The 20,768-nt window shown below is 36.7% G+C and overlaps 1 protein-coding gene across 30 annotated transcripts in view; it reads right to left on the bottom strand.

Moving 5' to 3' along the window:
- Positions 1-20,768, bottom strand: part of EPB41 (erythrocyte membrane protein band 4.1) — a 206,200-nt gene that overhangs the window by 32,266 nt on the left and 153,166 nt on the right. For 9 of the 30 annotated variants that reach the window (XM_067725137.1, XM_067725113.1, XM_067725112.1 and 6 more), the window contains 3 exons: positions 19,070-19,246; positions 17,244-17,294; positions 15,798-15,905 (listed from right to left, as the gene is read on the bottom strand). In XM_067725137.1, the coding sequence (XP_067581238.1) occupies positions 15,798-15,905; positions 17,244-17,294; positions 19,070-19,246 (336 nt within the window). The other 21 variants (XM_067725126.1, XM_067725123.1, XM_067725130.1 and 18 more) reach the window with 11 other exon arrangements.

The raw sequence follows: 20,768 nt of genomic DNA, 5'->3' as shown, positions 1-20,768 counted from the left end.
GTAAAATAAGAGGAAAACTAACATTATTGCATGTTCACTGTGTGACAGTCACTCTAACATGTTTTCTCATTTAATTTTTCACAACCTCACTATGAGGTAGTCACTATCTCTATTTTATAGATGAAGAAACAGAGAGGGTAAGCAAGTCAGACCTAGGAAGTGATGGAACTAGGGTTTAAACTAAGGTCAGTGTTTGATTCAAAAGCCCATTTCTTCCCATGGCAAAAGAAAGTATCTCAAGTAGGCCCAAAGGACATGTCCTATTATGTTCAAAAGAATATACACTAAACCTGACTATTCTTTTGGGAAGCACAAAGTTGTCCAAAGTCCTTAGCAGAGTCTGGTTTTAGTGGCCGACACCATACTTTGAAATATAAGGAGAAGGCTGTAAAGCCAGAAGAAAAGATTGGGTCAAAAAGAAGATCTAAAATCCCCATGACATAAGACACCCACAATTTGGCATCTAACGTGAGTGAGGAATTTTAACTGACAGTGCTGTGTCTTTGGCTATGACCATCAGCATGGACCACTGGATTATATAAGATTCTGCACAGCTGCATATACCAAACTGGCCTGGAAAATTTAAAGGGATCTTCTCAAGGATATGAATAAATATATGACTGCGTCTGCACCACCCACAGTAACAGATAAAATTGAGATCTGATGTGTTGCTTGTCTGGCCTGATGCAGGATCTATAAGAAGGATGCTACAATACAAAGACCAGTTGCCTGTATAAAGTACCACAAGGCTGTCTAGTTGGTTTCAAGAATATGAGAAGGGGGACTTCCCTGGCGGCGTAGTGGTTAAGAATCTGCCTGCCAATTCAGCGGACACGGGTTCGATCCCTGGTCTGGGAAGATCCCACATGCCGTGGAGCAACTAAGCCCGTGCATCACAACTACCGAGCCTGTGCTCTAGAGCCCGTGAACTACAACTACTGAGCCCGTGCGCCACATTCTCATTGTAATGAGAAGCCCGTGCACCGCAACAAAAGAGTAGCCCCCGCTCGCCACAACTAGAGAAAGCCTGTGCTCAGCAACGAAGACCCAAGGCAGCCAAAGATTAATTAATTAGTTAATTATTTAATAAAAGAATATGAGAAGGAAGAATGTTAGACCAATATTTAAGTGAGCAGGAACATTATTTGATTGAAAATTCTCAATTTTACTTAAAACGTCAATGGTTCCTGCTAAGTATGATAATTCAGAAATCAAGAGATTTTTTTTTTCCCCCTAAAGGCTTTCCCTTGAAAATGACTTATTCAAATGGATTATGTCACAGGATCATCAAATCCTGAGTATGTATGTGACTTTGTGAGTTATAACTAACCTCTCCCTTGACTTAGGGATTACAGATATTAAGAGCAGGATATGGGTGTTTTATAGGTATTTTGCTGCTACTCCATTAAATGCAATCCAGAGTCTTTCGTTTTAGGTTATTTTTGAAGGAAGGGATTTATATATTTGAAGAGACTATTGAGAGAAGTACAGTTATGCTGACAAGACTCTCTTATCCTATAAGCAACACAAGGAAAATAAATCCTGAAAATCTTTCTAAAATTTTGCTACATAAGCAAGAGCCATATAAGTTTTTTTCTGGAGGGCCTATGTGGTAATTTTCCCCACACACATTTTGTCCTTGTTCCTTGCTTAATGAAGTCCAACTTTACCTTTAGATGGCAATAGGAAAACAATTCCTTTCTCTGTTAAAAAAAAAAAAGAAAAGGAACCTGCTATTGTCTCATTTTAGCTTCCTATACATTAAAATCCTGGGTAGGCAGTTAAGGACCAAATGAAGAACAGCAGCTCTTTCCCTGCCAACCTTGTCATATGATTTCAGGGTCATACTTTCATTTCAGGACCATGATTAGATTGTTGGAATAAGGGAAGAAGGCAAAAATGCTAACTTCAAAGACTAAATCCCCCTCTTAATAATATATGCTATGTTTTATTTCTTACCAATTTAAAAATTATATTTTCCAATGTGTGTAATTATATACACGAAAAAGATGTCAAGGTATACTAAAATATCAGTAGGGGTAGGACTGCAAATAATTTGATTTCTTTCTTCGTGTTTTTCTGTATTTCCCAACCTTTTTAAAAGGAATATGCATTACCTTTGTAATAAAAATGCTATTAAATAATTTTTCTTATGCAGGCTTTTACACGGGTTTCCTAATGAAGTGGTCTGTAAAACCCAGAGAGTCCGGTAAACAATTTATGAAGGAAGTGCTGATAAATCCTTAATATACTCCAAGCCTCTGAAAACAGTTAAAAATAAACCTTAATGGTTTCCTAAATGAAAAAGTAGTTAATGGAAAGAATGATAAGAAATGTCAGTAACTGGTAAGTAGTATAAAAATTCTCTTTTATATGGAGAATATAATATAAAACTGTAGTAATTTAGTGAGTGGATTTTGAAAGTCAAAGTCAAGGATGATGGACAATCTATCTGAGTGGAGAAGAAATAGCTCAAATTTAAGGTGTAGCTTCATTACATTTTGTTTAATGCTGTCTGATTTAGAAATGGCAGGGATATTCTCAGGAATATGACTAAAAATATGGTTGTATCTGTGAGTTGTCACAGAGTTTCTGTGAATTTCTTATTAGACATCTGCTTCTGAAACAGTAAAGACACTTAAGGAAAATTATCACTCTCTTGCCAAAGTCATGATAGCAACTGGGAATATAAAATATTAAAGTGTCCAAGACCTGATTTGAACATTAACTCTAGATTAGTGATATAGACTACAGATAAACACTATCATACTTCACATCAGAATGCTTTATATTCCTTGTGTGTGTGTGGTTTTTTGTTTGTTTGTTTTGGCTGAGTGCCCTACACCTCAGGCTGAGACCTTCTTTTACTGAAATTAAGTATCAGACAGCAGAATGAAATGACCAAATTCCATAAAGAGTTGTTTAATTGCCACCTCAGAAGAGAATCCTCTTTTAGGTGCTTTTGAGATAAATAAAAGAAGGCAGTGATCCATTTTCCAGGGTACTTAGATTTAGCTGAATGAAGGTATTAACAATGATATGTACAGATAGCAGTTACATATATCTGCATAATAAACAGGGCTGTGTGGTGGTTGGGCAATGGTGGAACCCTGGGGAGAAAGCAAACTTTTACAGTGTCTTGTTATTTTTTGTGCCTTCTCAGGTATTATAACTTTACACTAAACACTGGAATAAGCCAGTCAACAATGTTACTGAGTCCACCATTAGCAGAATTAGACAGCTGACAGGACAATTTTAAAAGAAGGAAGAAAATACAGTGATATCAGTTACAAAGCTAACTTCTAATGAGAGTCTTGGAATCAATATATGTTTAATATTAGGTTTTCAGGAAAACCCTTTTTCTTCATATTCTACTCAGTATTTTCAAAGATCTATTTTTAGAATATCTGTGAAAATTTTATCATCATATATATATGCATGTTTAAACAGACATTATAGACAAATTAATAAATATGGGTTTTCTTACTTGCTGAAATTATACAAGACAAATTTTAAGAGAAGGGCAATTAACATGCTAAGGTGACATTTTATTTTATCAAAATGACTAAATTGAGAAGCAGGAAACACAAATGATGACTGCAAAAGAATTTTCTTAGTTTGGCCAGACCAAAATACAAATTCTCTCACTAAATTACAGAAATATCCTGTCTTAACCCACTTTACCAGTGCCATCTTAAATAGTCTCAAACATTCCCTTCCAAAGCAGCAAGAGTTTCACTTTTACATAAATATACTTAGAGGCTCCAGCACAGAAAACCAAAAATACTTTCTTTGATGAAGAACAAATAATTATTAGAATTATAAAATGTCATTTGGTTTGATGACAAGGTGTTTTTGGTTTGTTTGCTTTTGGACACCAATCTAATTTTCCTCAGACCTGGTACTTGAGGTTTGATTTAATTAATGGGAATTTGAACTATTGATCTATTTAAATATCCCCAATAAATACATAAAGGAAACAACTATTTTCTTCTAAAAAATTCAATTCTTTTTATTGAATGATTTTTAAACCAGGAACCAGATTATCCCCAAGGCCAAACAAAAGCCCTGAGACTCTCTGTCTCAACAGTAGGAAAGATCTCATTTCTTACTCCCATCTTCTGGTTCCTACTGACTGAAAGATCCTATTTCAGGTTCTGGGACATTCTGTGAAACAACCTGAGGGATTTAAGGCAAGTTAAGGGCAGTCCAGTATTAATAAACCAACTCATTAGTGGTTTGGGGATCTTAGAGCACCATTGTTAATACCTAGTTTTATAAGTCATTCGAGCCTCACAAATTCCAACCCTCTCCTTAATTCACTTTCTGTAACTCTCATCACATTTTCACTTGGGGACTAAGCGACTTAGGATATAGCTGTGTCATAACAGAATATCACTGGACTGAAACATGAAAGACCTGGATTTAGCTCCAGTTCTCTCACTTAAAAACTGCTTGTTCTTAAGTAGGTCCCTGAGCCACTCTGAGACTCAATTTTATCACATAAAGCAAGAACACCACTACCGGGGCTTCCCTGGTGGCGCAGTGGTTGAGAGTCTGCCTGCCGATGCAGAGGACGCGGGTTCGTGCCCCGGTCTGGGAGGATCCCACATGCCGCGGAGCGGCTGGGCCCGTGGGCCATGGCCGCTGAGCCTGCGCGTCCCGAGCCTGTGCTCCGCAACGGGAGAGGCCACAGCAGGGAGAGGCCCGCGTACCGCAAAAAAGGAAGAAAAAAAAAAAAAAAAGGAACACCACTACCTACCTGATATGGTTACTGTGAGGGTTAACCGTGCAGAGTGTTCAAACTGAGGTGCTAAGCAAATACTAGATATTATTTGTCATTATACTATATTTCTTAAAATATTACTTTTTGCAAAGAAACATGAACCAGAACCAGTCCTTATGGAAGTGTTTCTTGAGTATCCAAATTAGCCAACCCTATGGATTTAACTAAGGCTGGTCTTTCAGCTAAGCACGTTCTGAGCCAGGTTCTCACTATATTTTAGAGGACATCACCAGGTAGAACTTAGAAAAAAACTGTGATAGAAGATAAGAACTAAAATTGATACACTATGAGGATATTTAATTATTTCTGAGCCAGGATTCTCATGAATAACACTGGATAGGCCATTTTTAATAGTTTTGAGAACATTTCTGATTAGTCACAAAATTTACAATCATTTTAAAGCTTAATAGATTTATTGCTGTTTCTAAGCCCAAAGCATATCTTTTTATGCTACGACCCACAGATTCTGCTTCCAGAAATTCCTAAATTTTCTGTAAAAAGAGACTCTGAGATTTAGCATACTACCTCTATAGTCACTTTACCCAATGGAACCCTAAATCCACCACATCTATTAAACTACCATTGGTTTTCACATTCTCTTCATTCTATTTTGCCATTCAATCAAGTAAACTGAGAGTTAGGACTAACCTTGGAAATACTGCTTAACGGTATGATCAACTCTGTAATGTCACCATCATCTTTGCAATGACTCTGTGGCCTATTGAAATGCAAATACTTCAGGGAAGGTTAATACATTAAACTTTTATCAGCGTTCCTGTATGTCAGGAAAAATGGGGGTTTGGGGATTCGTTAAGCTTATATAATTAAAAAAATAAGTTTTGATAAGAAAAAAGGAGTGAGCAGAAGGTGGCAGTGGGATTAAGGGGGAGGGGTGTGCACAGACACACATACACCCACAGAGCACATTACCCTTGCTTTGCAAACCCCGTAAGAAATGCTTTGTACTGCAAATGCCCACAGAACCAGCAGGAATCGAGGTTATCTTGCTAAGCACAGAAGGAAGATACCCAGCAGAAGAGTCCAGCTCCTGGTTCTTAACTAAAGTAAACGATAAATATTACAGTCACTTAAATTATCAAGATGTATTTAAATAATACCCCCAAATGGTCTGCAACATGCAAACTAAAAAATGTAGTAGACTCCAATCCTGATAAGATCAGTTAATTGCGAGTGCTTTGTTTCCACATACTTCTCTCTAACAAAACATGGCAAGTTTATGTCTCAGCAAAGAATGGCTTTAAGTGCCTTGGGGAAAAGCTCTAAAAAGCGAAACACATGTCTTTATACATTTACTATATTATCGATATTTGCAATCTTATTCCTATTTTGAAAAATTAGTAATATCGGTGTTTCCCTTGGTTATAAAATAACGCTAGCCTGGTGATTTTTTTTTTAATTTGTTAAGTTGAAACAAATGCTTTTAAAGGGGCACTTGCAATAAGAGATAAATCAGATGTGGTAATGGCTTCTTTTGTAAAAGCCATGTGTAAACAGCACATAAAGATGACAGGTCAAGCAGCAGCAGCCCATTCTTCAGCCGAAAAAGGAAACAAACGAAGAAAGGAGAACAAAAATTACCAAAAAGAAAAACATCCCCTGGCCTCTCCACCCCCAAAACCTTCATAAATAATAGTTTTGATACACTTTCGGTGGAAAACTCACGTCAACTGGCAGTTTAGAAAAGGACATTAGAATCACAAGTGCTCAAGATGGGGATAAACTAACAACAGAGTAACCACGTGGCTAGCAAAAGACGATTTTAAAATTCTATCTTTCCTCTCTAGTGTGTCATTCTTAATCATGCAATACATTTCTCTTCAGCCTAAATTTTCTCTCTTGGCTATATCTTCCCCTACATTTTTTTTTTTTTAATAAAGTTGCTAGGCTACTGGTCCCTCCCTGGCTAGAAGTACATCCTTATAGTGCTCACTAGCTTCTCCACAAAACTTGAGTCATTTTCATTGTCCATTGCTATTCTCTGGCATATAAAAATTACATCTGGATAAAGGAGCTTACTTAGGAAGACACTGGCCTTTATTAAATTACGGTTGGTAAAATTGCCTATTGTACGAAAATCAAAATCATTCTATAATGCAGCCTTTTACAAATGCCAGCAAATGGAATTTGGCAATGACAATTATCCTTCAAACATAGTTTTCATCATTTCCTAAATAGTGCTGTTATTAGATTACCCCCAGAATAGGTGAATGTAAAAGCAAACAGCTGTAAAATCGGTGCCTGATGCAAAATTTTAACTATTAAATAATAGAAAATTTTGCCTTAACACTGCACTCACCAGCAAGGACTCCACAGATCAAATGAGTGTTCTCAAACCTGAATAGAGCTATAGAAATCAAAGTGATTGAGCATATATGAAAGGTTACGCTAAACATGTCTAGGAGACCAGACGTGACCAGTCAAGTTTATTTCATTATACTAAGAAGGGTTGAGTTGAAGAGTTGAAGAGATGGAGATGGAAAGGAAGGGGCTATAACCAGCACAAAAACTCTGATCATTTAGTATGGAACACAATTTAATACACTTGGCAAGATTTCTCAGAAGTCCCAATTCCAAAAATGATTAAAGCCATAAGCACTTAAGGAAAATATTATATCCCAATTTGATATCTAGAAAATAGCACCTTGATTCCACAGAACTATATACAACAGAAAACGATGACTAGATATTAATTAGCTGTGTCTTCTCTTCCCCAAAAATCCTATAATAATGAAATGGTTTTCCATGTTAACATTTTCAATAAATTCCTAAAAGGAATGTGGCTTTGGAGAAACACTACAAAATTTTGTATTACTCAGACATGGCAACAAGGTACATACTTTGTGCTAGTAAACAGACCACTTCAAAATGTGGAGTGTTGGTTTTAAGTAATCACCTGGATGATACAACAGAATCTAGAACTGTGAGAGTAAGATAAGAGACAAGGTTCACCAAGGTGAAGTAAGAGATTAAGCAGTGGACCTTCTGTAAATTCCACATTATAGGAGCAGCTCTCCTCATGCCCACACATCCACACCCACTCCATCCTCACTCTTCAATATGATCAGAGAGGCATTAATAACTACTAATTTGTAGAGTGCTTCCTTTTAAAACAAAACAAAACAAAAAAAGACAAATTCAGCATATTAAAAATGCTTCTAACAGATGTGACAATTACATGTGTTGTAGTGACTGGTTAAATGGGTTAGAAAAAAATTATTTTTAAAACTTCGTATAAATAAGTCAAATAGTTCCAAAGCTGGTTTAAAACATTAATATTCTCAGAAGTGAACGCATGTGAATAAGTTATCTCTGTTTTAGGACTGAGCATAAGACAATTACTGGGCCACACAAAAGAGTGAAAATATGGGAAAAACAAGAGAATTTTTCTAGAAAGACTGGCTGACAATACCTCTTGCTGATCTGCTGAAGCAGAGGTTCCTTCCCCCCCTTTTTTGGTAGTGGGTCTGTCTACGTGCAGCATTACTGACTCATTTCCTTAATGATTAGTAGCAACCAGAATCAGATTTGCAATAAGATTTATTCGTAATAATTTTACATATTAACAAAGCAAATAACATGAGAAAAATATCAAAGAAAGTGTTCCAAAAAGAGAAGTTCTTAGCAGATTTCTTTAGGCTTAAATATCTTGCTCAACTGCTAATGGATAAACAACTTATTCAACCGTGAATCATAGCTAAAGGATCCTAGACCAGGGGGAAAGGAACATAGATTGAGGAATGTGTTAGAAAGCACCTCCCAAAGCTAATTACAGACCAAGGAACCCTCCAGAACACAACCAGTCAACTAGGGAGCAAAGACACCTCTGAAAGCATAGAATTTTATTTTATTCTGACTTCTTGGTAAATACTGCCCAAATCAGCCCTGAAGTAGGGAACTCCTCTCAGAGAAATCTTTATTTTGAAAGAGGAACCCTTCTAAAGTGTTTCCCTTAGATGCCCAACCTTAAATTTATACACTATGGTGTACCAAAAATTTAGAGTGAAAATCTTCTTTACCATGTTCATTAGATATCTCTAAAACCCGGCTAAAGAGAAGGTGAATTTGGGATTTGTTTCTTTATTCCTTAGGGGGAGATAGAGGCAGACCCTTAAAAACCAAAAAGAACAAAGGGGTTAGCTGGATTTGTCGCTGAACATGTTAAGAGCACAGTTAACACAGAACAATTTGGAAGCTGACAGAGGCAGGCATGTTGTGGTGGTAAAGATATTTTAGATTATTGTTCAGGTGTACCGTGGCTGCCAGATAAATAGGAATGAGTGCCTTGTCTTTTGTTTTCCATTTCTAATCATAAACAAGACCAAAACCACTTCAACACTGAATGAAGATGTTAAGATTTTGACTACAACTTTTCGAAACAGTACAAAGGCAAAAAATCTAACTGATCAGTTCTGTCTCTCTAGACCTATGTCGGGAGTCAGCAGCCTACAGCCAGCAGCCAAATCCAGCCCTTTCTTTGCTTCTGTACGGCTATGAGCTAAGAATGGTTTTACATTTTTAAATGGTTGGGAAAGAAATAGAAAAATATTTAGTGACACATACAAATTATATGAAACTCAGATTTCAGTGTCCACAAATAAAGTTTGACTGGAACATATTCATGTTTCTTTATTTATCGTCAATGCTGCTTTCACTCTACAATGGCAACGTGGAGTACTTTTGACAGAGACTATATGGACTGCAAAGCCTAAAATATTTATTATCTGGTCCTTTACAGAAAAAGTTTGTCAACCCCTGGTCTGACATACAAAACTCTTGATACCACAAGAGTTTGATGTATTTGGTGTTTTTATATCATATAAAACACAAGACAAATGTAACAAACTGCTCTCTGAAATGTATTTTAGATAAACGCAAAATGTCAAATAACAGGTTCTCTTCATGATATCACACTCCCAAGATGTATTTACACATATAAACAAGTACCCTGGTCTCGATAATACATTCTATAGTGAAAATAGTTGATTATTACTGTGGTAAATGGATAAGAGCTTTTAACTGAATCAAATTACAAGACATTAACAAGAGAGACTGACACCTATCATAGACGTATATGTAGATTCTTTGAATAAACCAAGGACCATACTACAGGATTAATAGGAGAAACAGTGGCTTCCGGGCCATATATGGGTTTTTTGGGCTACCTGCATGTACTGATTGGGCACAGGGTGATTACTTTGGCACAAACTTGTGTCCTAATACAAGAGATTCTAAGTGAAAAGTTAGACTTTATCTGTTACCATGTTACTAATTATTTAATTCAATTTAACAAATATTAATTATTCATTATATATCTGAGATACAAAGGTGTCTCTGGCAAACAAAGATAGATAAAACAAGGCTTCACACCTCAGAACCTCACAGTTTTGAGGAGACAGGCAAAACTAAAAGACATGGATTAACATTTCAAATTTTTAATATCACTTTTTCTAGTGGGGCTCTAAGTCAAAACAGAATGTTAAACAGAAAGTAAGGTTCCATCACTGTATCATATCAAAGTGGTATAAATCAAATCATGTGAGGGCTATTATAGAGGATGTAAAGGTTAGCCAGGCTGTCAGAGAAGGCAAGCAAACTTAGAATGCAGGCTCTGGTGGTATGCTGCTTCAGGATATAATGGCAATACAATCTTGTCAACAGATTCTGCGCTACAAGAAGTTTCCAAAGCTACAAAACTATCCCACCCCCTCCCCCCCAACTCCTTTATCTGAAAAACAAACCAAAAACCCCAAGTGCCTGTGTGATCTATGAAGAAGCTAGGATTTCCAGGAATTCCAAAATGTTCTTTTAGAGAGGGCAAGTCATTGGGAAGGGACATAAAACTGAATAAACCATAGGGAAGCAACCAATGGGCAACGGAGCCAGAAAGAAAAAGAGCTGATAAAACAAGAAAAGCTAGAAAAAGAAAGGAAGAAAGCAGAAGGATAACATGCTAGGAGGAAGACTGGGACAGAACTGGATATCAGATGGTAAGTTATCTGAGGGCAAGAACTGTGACTAATTGCAATGTGAGAGTTACGTTTAACTATGGTGAAGACCTTATAATGTGGAGGATAGAAAATTCTTCAGAATGCCTCCATTTAGAACCAAGAAGTGAAAGCTACAGGGAAACAGACTTTGACTTAATACATGAATGATTAATATCTAAAAATTTGGGATGTCAAAAGACATAATGTGCTATATCTTGGGAGATGTTTAATCACAGGCTGGGAGACCACTTGGTCTCTGAATCTCTAAATGATACTGTACAGAAGAATCAAGCATTGGAGGGGAGAGGAGTTGGATTGGGGGCCTATCCAATCCTAAAATTCTGATAATGCTGCCTCTTTGAAACCCATCCCTGCAATACATTGATTGCCCTAGAGGGCAATGAATAAAGAATGGATAGAGTAACCATGTTTTTCCTTTAATTCTTATTCTCTGTGTTTTGTTGAGATAGGATTCTATACATGTGGAGACTCTTCTTTAAAGAGACAGAATTAAACTCCGTCCTTTATTGATTTGGGGGACCTGAAAAGAGAGTTGGGACTCTATGCCTTCCCACCTCCTTTAATCTTTAAGATTAGATTTATTCTGTTATTTACCCCAAACAGGATTTTGACTATGATAAAGGGGAGGGCTACCCTCTAGGATATCAATCACAAAAGATTAGAAAAGCATTCCTAACATAGATGTTTCCTCAACAATCTGTCATCTGTACATTTGGTTAGGCTATTATTAAAGTTATTTAGCTTTCAGCCTTTATTTCTGATCTGTGGGAGTAATAAACTACTCTACTTTCTCTTCTCTTTATTTTTCAAGTTCTAGTATGAAAGGAATTTCGTTTACAACATGAAATACTCCATGAATTTGTAATCGCTGATCACAGCTCCCCCTCTTCCTGTTCCAGCCTAACTTTATATGGCTTTCTTACTTTAACAACAACTTCTTAACCATTTCAGGTGTCCATTCCTAAGGTCCACACCAACATGTTTCTTTTTGCATCATGTTCTGATGCAGTAAAAAGGAGATCCAAGGGCATGAGGGATAACAGCAGCAGAAGTGAGCCAAGCTTACTGATACTATTCCCAACAGTGTAGAGGAGGCAGATGGAGTTATCCCACAGATAAGAATAAGGAGTTGTCTCCATTTCTACTACCAAAATTACAAGCAACAGGGCTCATTTGAGTGCAGTGAAAAAAAGCAAAACTTCTATGTATAATAGAAACAATATAATAGTCTTCCGCAATGTGATAGAGAATGCTGTAAAAAAGTTTGGGATTTTATAATTTCTATGAAGATGAACAGAAGAGAAGGAAACTTGGTAGAAAAGTTCTATATATCTTTACTATGCTCAATACTCTTGGCAAGAAAAAAGCAACATTGAGAAAGTGTCTCATATTATCTTTGAATTTTCTGTCTTCCTTTTGTAAATACATGATCACTAGGTAAAGCCTAAATATAAATTTTGATTGGTAATGCCTTCAAAAAATAACCAAACCTCTAATGTGTAGGATGTCTTATATGCTTTTCTATAGGAAATATTACAGTAGTGACTTTGGAATGTAGGAAGAAATGAATTGGCTTATATCCACAGAAATTTCGGAGTAAAACTTACAATAATATCTAATAGAAAGAAACGTACTAGGATCTAGGATGGCAACGAAATCTAGTCCACACATAATCACTAGTCTCATGTTAGTCAACAGAGTCAATATCTTCTCCCTTCAAAACTTTTACCAAAGATATAAACAAGTAGTAGAATTGACCCATGCAAACTGAATCTCCTTCATAATCCATGCATTAGCATAAGAATATGGCTAAAAGACAGGTCCAGAATATAGAGGCTGGATTTATCTTCAAGTATGGTCCACTCTAAAATACCATATGGGTAAGATGAATTGCTTAAGAGTACAAGGAATTTTTAACTTTAGTAGTTTTAAGTGTTTGGTCAAATATCAATACAGAGTAGATGGAAATCAACACAGCTATTTAATTGCTTACTTTTATTTTTAAAGATCCAGGAAGTTAATGTGTTTGTTTTTTTAATTTCCAGTCCCCAAAAGACCAAGAATTTAATGACAACCAGAGCTTCTGGTTACTGGAACATGTTACAGATTCATTCTCATGAGGTAGGTTTGTCTCTACGTTACTAGGTGGAAATCTGGGCACCAAGTAGTTAAGTGAACTTCTCAGAGTTACCCTAGAAATGACTAATAGCAAAACCAAGGCAAAACCCCCAGACTTTTTACTGGTCTGTATTGATACCTTTAGTCCAAATTGTTTTTCACTCATCAACCTGCTGTTAAGAAGCTGAACCAGGGTAAAACCAACACACAGTTATTTGGATCTGTCTCTGGTACCAAGAATGAAATGAGATGCGAGAGGGAAACCAAGACTATTTACAGCTTTATGTTATACATATTGGCAGCAGTGAAAAATATTTTTCCTCTGATAACTGTGATGGGCATGTCTTTTGAGCCTGCATTGGCCAGCTTATTAGTCCAATACGAAGTATCAGCCCTTCCCCTCTCAACCATTCTCACCCTATTAACAGAAGAAAGGGCCTCTCCTTTGACCATCAGTAAGGACCTCTGAGGGCTCCTGCTGCACTTCAGAAAACCGAAAAGTATTCTTGGCTTACAGTAGACTTTTAATGGACGTGAAATAACTCCAATACAAAGAGAAACAAAACTCAAGGGGACGTTTACAATAATAATTAATAAAATGCTATGTACATGGATGAAAACTGGAAATATAATCTGAAACAGTTATAAAAGTATCAACAAAATCCTAAGATTATTTCCTTTTTAGTTTCTTGAAAAAAATTCAGAAGAATCTAACCAATACCATAGTTCTGTTATTTCATAAGGAAAGCTCTCATATCTCTATTTCACAGATAAAGGGGAGTACTGAGGTTGATCACTTTCTGTGTTAAAGAATGGTTCTGCAGGGCTTCCCTGGTGGCGCAGTGGTTGGGAGTCCGCCTGCCGATGCAGGGGACGTGGGTTCAGTGCCCCGGTCCGGGAAGATCCCACATGCCGCGGAGCGGCTGGGCCCGTGGGCCATGGCTGCTGAGCCTGCGCGTCCGGAGCCTGTGCTCCGCGACGGGAGAGGCCACAACAGTGAGAGGCCTGCGTACCGCAAAAAACAAAACAAAAACAAACAAACAAAAAGAATGGTTCTGCAATATTTCAGGTTAATTTGAGGTCTCTTTTTTCTTATTATGAGTGAATCAATAAATATGCTTAATTACAAAATATTTCTTATAAACAGACATAGCCTGTGACATGAAAGATATACTCATACAAGATTTTAAATTTTAACCTGCTTCTCACTTCTTTCCCATCTTTTTGGATAGCCTATAATAACAGAGTAGCAGTTTTCAGGAAATACCAGAGAATTATTTCTACATGTCTCCAGAGAAGATAGAATAATAATAGTGGGTGTTGAAGGACAAAAAATTCTTGGCTTTAGGGTTCTCTTTTTTTGCTCTAAGACAGCGTCATCTTAAAAACAAAAAGTCTTGTTTAGAAGTTACATCAGCTGGAAGTGTTGAGAAGTAAAGTGCAATAATCTCAATTTGATAACTCTATGAACTCAGCTTTCAAAACAAATATTTGAGACAACATTAACCAAATCATCCATATTGGTACATTCAAACGCCACAGAAAGCAAGCTACATGCAAGATTTCATTAATACTGAGGGGAAAAAAAGAAACAGGTTAGGTATCTGAGTTGTGTTGTGAAGAGAGAGCACACGCATATTTACTTCAGGTAAGCCTTAAAAATCAACATGCAAACAGAAGACACATACTTGTCACGACAGAACCTTAGCTCACAAGGCCATCAATGAAAAACAATTGATTTCAACACACATGTAAGAATAAACAAGTCCAAAGTCTATCAGAAAAACAAAATATATCGATATCTATTTTAAGCTTATCATAATGGCTAAATATTCCTTCTAGCAATATAATTACTTAACTCATAAAGAAGTAACACAGTATTTTAATTCAGAGAAGGGTATGTTTATGTACAGACCTTAAAGAAATTTGTTATTCCAGGACTTTTAAAGATGGGCAGAGTAGTCTGGAAAATTCAGCCCTGGCTGGAGGCTAAAGGGCACCAGCACCGTTTTCCTTAAACCATCAACATTATACTTGTGAAAAATGCATTTAACCTTTGCAGATCTCTTCTATACACCAGGCAGGATAAAGTTGTTTGTCCCTGTACGTCTCAGAAATACACATAAGAAGGCCACAGAAGTCAAAAGCCCTTTTCCACAAAAGGCCTTTGTATATATTGGTTTGATATATCAAGAAAAGGAGTGGTTATAGATTCACAGATTAAAATGTATCATTTTAAGGCTTTTGAAAGGTTAGCAACTTGAACTTTTTTCTTAAACTACAGAGCCCATGCCCCACAAATAGCTATCGAAGATTAGGAAAATATTCCATCAAATGTTTCTACAGGATATCCTGCTTTCTGTGAAACACTGGAGAGGAGTACATAGCAACAGTGAACAATAAGAACATGCTGGATAAAAGAGTTAAAGCTTTTGGGGAAAGTACCAACCTGCCATATGCTTAAATCAGATTTGCCTAAATTTGTTAAACTTTGGTGAGGAAAACTGGCTTGAGCAATGCATTGCTACTCCTTTGTACCCCATGATATATATTCTACAAAGAGTAACATTTTATTGACAGAAAAATGATCACAGGCTCTCCCCTAGGACAGTGAACTACCAAGATCAGAGGGCATCACACAGGAGATAACACAGTAGAAGCGAACAACAAAGTTCAATGGTTTTAGTCTTGACATTTCAGGTGAGCACCCTGTTTTCCGATCACAGAAAGACCAACCACCAGACAGCCAATGCAAGAACCACGAGAAAAGACATCACAAAAGGAATACGAGGAGATGAAAAAGTACTAGAGTAGAGGTGGCACTTTTTGAGAAACTTGTGATCCTCAGGGATTGGAATAGAAACCTTGGGAAGAATTTCTTCATTTTCTTGCTGGGGCAAGGCGCTTTCAGTAGATCTCTCTTGCCTCTTAATTTTCTCTTCATCCTGCACTAACAGAGCACGTTCCTGTGTCTGCTTTCACGGTAGAAGATCAAGAAAGACAGAGAAAGATGAACAAAATGACAGATGAAAAATGCTCAAAAATGATACTTGGGGATGTGCAAAGGATTTGGGAAGATCTTTTGGACACTGTATTTTACTTTACTTTGGCAATTATACTGGCAAAGTTTCTATAACACAGTAGGGTACTCAATAGGTAATTGAATGAATGAATGAAGAGTAGAAGTCCTCAAAGTTCAAGGAATCACTGGACTTCCTTAGTTATAGTATTTATTCCTCCTTTAAGGATATTCACACAAATTTTCGGTCATTTTTCATTGCTTTGGTGCTGCCAATTTTCCTTAGATCAATTGGGCAAAGCCAATAATGAAGCATTCTTCTTGCCATCAGAAAAGTTACTTTTATTACAAATAGAATGGCAGAATATAAAATGTTATCCTCATATCTCTTCATATGGACTTAGAAAACTGCAAGAGTTCATTCAGTATGGCAATTAGCTTTTGCTCAAGGGAATAAAAATCCTAATCCTATACATTTTTAAGACTGCAAAAGAAAAACGGAAGTATAAAAGTTTATATGAGCCTCCAAGGTCTATCAGAAAAAAAACCCCAAAAACCATAAACCAAACTCCCACAAATCTCAACAATTACAAACTCCCTCCCCCCTTCAGAATCATGATTTAAAATAATAATAATGACCATCATGAAGGTTTATACAACACATTAAGCAAATGGTTTTGATACTTTTAAGGAAAATTATTTTTTTCCAATTGTCCAATTGAGAAATTTTCTCCCCTGGCAATTTCTGTACTCTGCCATCCAGTCAAGACAGATGTTTTCTATGAAAGGAAAAACTTGGCTCTAAGTTCTCTTAGTTGAGCCAGCCTTCTCTGATCTGTTTGGAAGTTCAACACTGGTTCTTTGCACACCCCTAAGTGATACGTATCAGGGAGAAAGTAGCTGGGGGACTGGTCAGCAAAAAAAGGAAAAAAAGGAAAAGAAAGGATGCAAAATTATAATGATTTTTAAAAGAAAATAAGGGGGAGAAGAAAGACAACATAAAAAGAATAGGGTACAATTAAATTCGTTTTTCTCTCCGAATACATATTTATATCTTCATGCAGCTTTTCAACCAGCCATGCGCCGAAATAAGCAAATTGAAAGCTGCAAAATGCAGCAGCGAGAATGTTATGTGTTAGGTCAAAAGGCGGTGAGTGTGAATTTACCAGTATAGCCAAAAGAAAAAAAGATCACTGAGCAGCTGCTGTTCAGTTCTGGGGGAATTATCTGCTTAGTGCCATGACAAGAGCAAATTCTGATTGAGAAGCACAAGTCATAACAGCAGCATTACCTCTGGCCCACCAACCTTTCTTTCCGAGGGAAGGACAGAGGTTTTCTTCACCTGGTCATACACAAATTATATAAAATTCAGTTGCCTTGCAATGTAACAACAATGCTGTCAAAGGTGGAAGAGGTATCCCCAGAGAACAAAAATATTGTCCTAATTATTAAAGAAAAAGTAAGATATGCCAGGAAGTAGAATTATCCTATATAAAAGGTTATCACAATATAGTTCTTACTTATTGCATTATTCATTTAGAGGGGTAGTATCATAACCCTAGAGCTAAAGTACTCCCTATTGATCTAATTTAATTTATAAAAGTCATTTCTTTAAAGTCCACAGAATGAAACAGCCATTCTCAAAACTAGCCCTAAGATCGTTTCTGAAGGGTTTCTATTAAGACACAAAATATTTTCTGGAAATGGAGACTGGTTCAAATTTACCAAACCTCATCCAAGAGGGTACTAAGTTACTTCTCCAAAGCAGCTGAGTATCTTTTATTACTTGCACAGAATCAAAAAGAAAACTTCTAGAAAATATGCAGTTATGGTTTGTAGATAGGGTTAGCCAGGCGTGGCAGCAACAAGTGCTTTATCAGGGAGCCATAGACTTATAGAAAGCAGTCACTGACTCAGTTCAGGGTATATGCTCCAGATTTGGGATACAGAACTAATGTCCACTTAGACCAGAGAGTGGAGGCTGAGAGGACAGTGAATAAGAACAACTGCATCCTATCAACCCTGGTAACTCTCTCTCCCTGCCCATCATTCAGGAATTCTCCAGCCTTCTTGGTGAAGCTGGTTCAACTCTATTTGGAGAACTGTTAGCCAATTCTAATCACATTTTGAAAAATATAAAATGTATCCTTTGTGAACCAACTTTTATTATCTTCTCCAGTTCCAGAAACTAACAGTAAGTTGGATAGTTTACCATGAACTCTGAATATAAAAACAAATTTTAAAAAAATTATTAAGACATCACTTTACCTTTCTTAACTAGAATTGCTATTGTTTTGGGAGGAAACAAGCATATAATTTTAAAATCATTACACTCACTCACTGAGTCACTGTGACTAGTTATATACATACTTAACCTGTATAGGGTAAAGGTTAAGTAAAGAATTTTTGAATATGTGCTCAAGGTAACTTTTAAGATATTCTCATTACACAGATTCAGGTGTAGGATCTCTAAAATGGGTAATGACAACAATTATAGAAAACGAACAGCCTCTAAAAGGTATCACTTCCTCTAATTGTGACTATCTTATAAAACAGTGTATTAAAAGCTTGATGTTACTCATAAAGATAAAATAAATCATCAATAGTTCTTCTAAGACTGAAATACAATCATTAATACTTGGTATTCTGCATTCTCTGGCTGAGGTCTCCTTGGTTTATTATATAATTGTGGTCAACCATTCCAGACATTTCTAAGTTGTGCAAACGTTCAAAGTTTTTTAAAAATGCCTATCCCTTTCCAAATTTTGACCTTACTAAATTTAGTAAACTCTCTGGTCCCTGAAGTCACAGTTTGAACATAAAGTTCCACTGGCTTATGGTCAATTTGTAAACATACACTAGGCAGAAGCATACAGCTGCAGAGACAGTTCTCAGGGCCCAGTCATCGACTGGTAGCTCCAAATGGCCCCCATAATTGGACTGAGTAATCTACATGACTTAAAACAAGTGTTTGATGATGAATGCTTTAAAGCTGGAATGAATTGGTAAGACACCAAAGCTAAATTTCAGCTCTAAACTTTCAGATACAGATTATCAATATACAAAAGCATTTATCTCACTCATTCTCACAACTGGTCACATGGACAAAGTACTCACTCCTTCTCCTGTAGGGATCTGCCCATTGATGTTAAGTGTTCGAAAGGGAGAGTGAGTGGATAAGCGTTTATCCCATTCACTAGGCTGTGGTTCTGGTACAGATTCCATGAAGTTCTTTTTCAGCTCACTGATGCTGGCATGATGTTTTTTGATCTCTTCTTGACTTTTGTCTAAATCCTATAGTTGAAAGGACAAGATGCAAAACAATAAATATTCAGGGAAAAAAACAACACCAAGGGGAGCCCATCATAGACTATGGGCACTGGTAGAAAATACACCACATCCAGGATAGATGTTGTTAATCCATAAATTACATTCAAATTGTAAATATACAATATGGTATATTTGCTTTTTTTTTTTTTAACACAGTGCTTTTCTTGGAAGCAGTGAAGCATCGTAACCCTATAGCTCTTAGCAGTTATATAACCCATAAAGAGCTCACTCCTTCATTTTACAACTCTTCTTCCCATTACGACACAGCACTAGATCTCCAACTCCTCATCCCAAGCAGGTAATCCCACAACTCAATTAGCCTCAGCTTGATAGGAACTGATTTAGGCTCAGCTCAGGCAGGATGGAGATAGCAATAGAGAAGGAGAAACTGTTAAACGAAGGACATGGTGAAAGTTTCAACTCCCATCATGGGTTGCCTTGCCTTGGTGAGTTGCAACTGTACAGTATCCCTCTATTTCTACCTGGAGATAGTTTTGCTTTCTTACCACTAGGTGACTGTTGCTGGGTTTTGGTAAACAGGAATAGCCCTTTCTCGATACAAAAATTTATTACTGAAATTCCTGGCTCAAGCCTCCAGAGCAAGTGGTTACTATCTCTGAATAATTACTCAGGGGTATATAATATAACGGATTTTTTTTCTTTGTCAATACTATCCACACACACTAAAAGCCTTATGTTTTGCAGCTCTGACAGCTTCACTTCATCCCTCAGTACCATTCAAACTAGGGACCATCTTCCAGTAACCATCAATGGATGGGGAGTGATTTAATAAGAACTTGCCAAATACCTTATACGTCTCCCTGACAACTTAAAATAACTAAACCGTTCCAGCAGATGTGACTACTGGACAACTAGGGGGAAACTCTCACAGGCGATATTCCAGGGAGAAATGATCAAAACTAGGCTAATAAAGCTGTAAATAATATGAGAAATAACATTCAAGTTTATGTAACAGGAGGCATAAACCAACTTTCAAGAGACTTGGCCAGAAATAATCTGGGAAATACGTGAAGACAAAAACTCAAATGTTCTTGGTCCAACATATTTCTTCAAAAAAACCCTCAAAAGATCTATGCTTGAAATCAAAACATGTGGGAGCCTGTCACTTGATGACTGCTAAAAATTCTGTGTTTATTATATATCAAGGCAGCTCTGTATCCAAGAAAAGCATAATACTAAATATATCTCCTAATATGCTGTGTGAATTTGGGGATTAGACTTTTTTTTTTGGCTCCGTGAGAAACAGCCTCATTTGGTGTTGAGGGTTGGGGGGAGGAATTCATTTAAATAAAAAATTGTTTTCAAAGTTTTTCCTGGGGCAATATAGGCTGCAATTAAGTAAATTTTTTTCAAAAGCAATGTCAAAGAGAAAACAGTATAGGAAAAAGAATCAGTGAGGCATATGACACAATTTTGATTCTGGAGATATTCATTCAGAAAATTCATTTAATAGTCTATTCTTTTT

This window comes from Pseudorca crassidens, chromosome 2 (genome assembly GCF_039906515.1).
Source record: "Pseudorca crassidens isolate mPseCra1 chromosome 2, mPseCra1.hap1, whole genome shotgun sequence".
NCBI classification, from domain to species: Eukaryota; Metazoa; Chordata; class Mammalia; order Artiodactyla; family Delphinidae; genus Pseudorca; species Pseudorca crassidens.
Note: the sequence above shows the minus strand (reverse complement) of the source record. Positions and strands in the feature narration are given on the sequence as shown.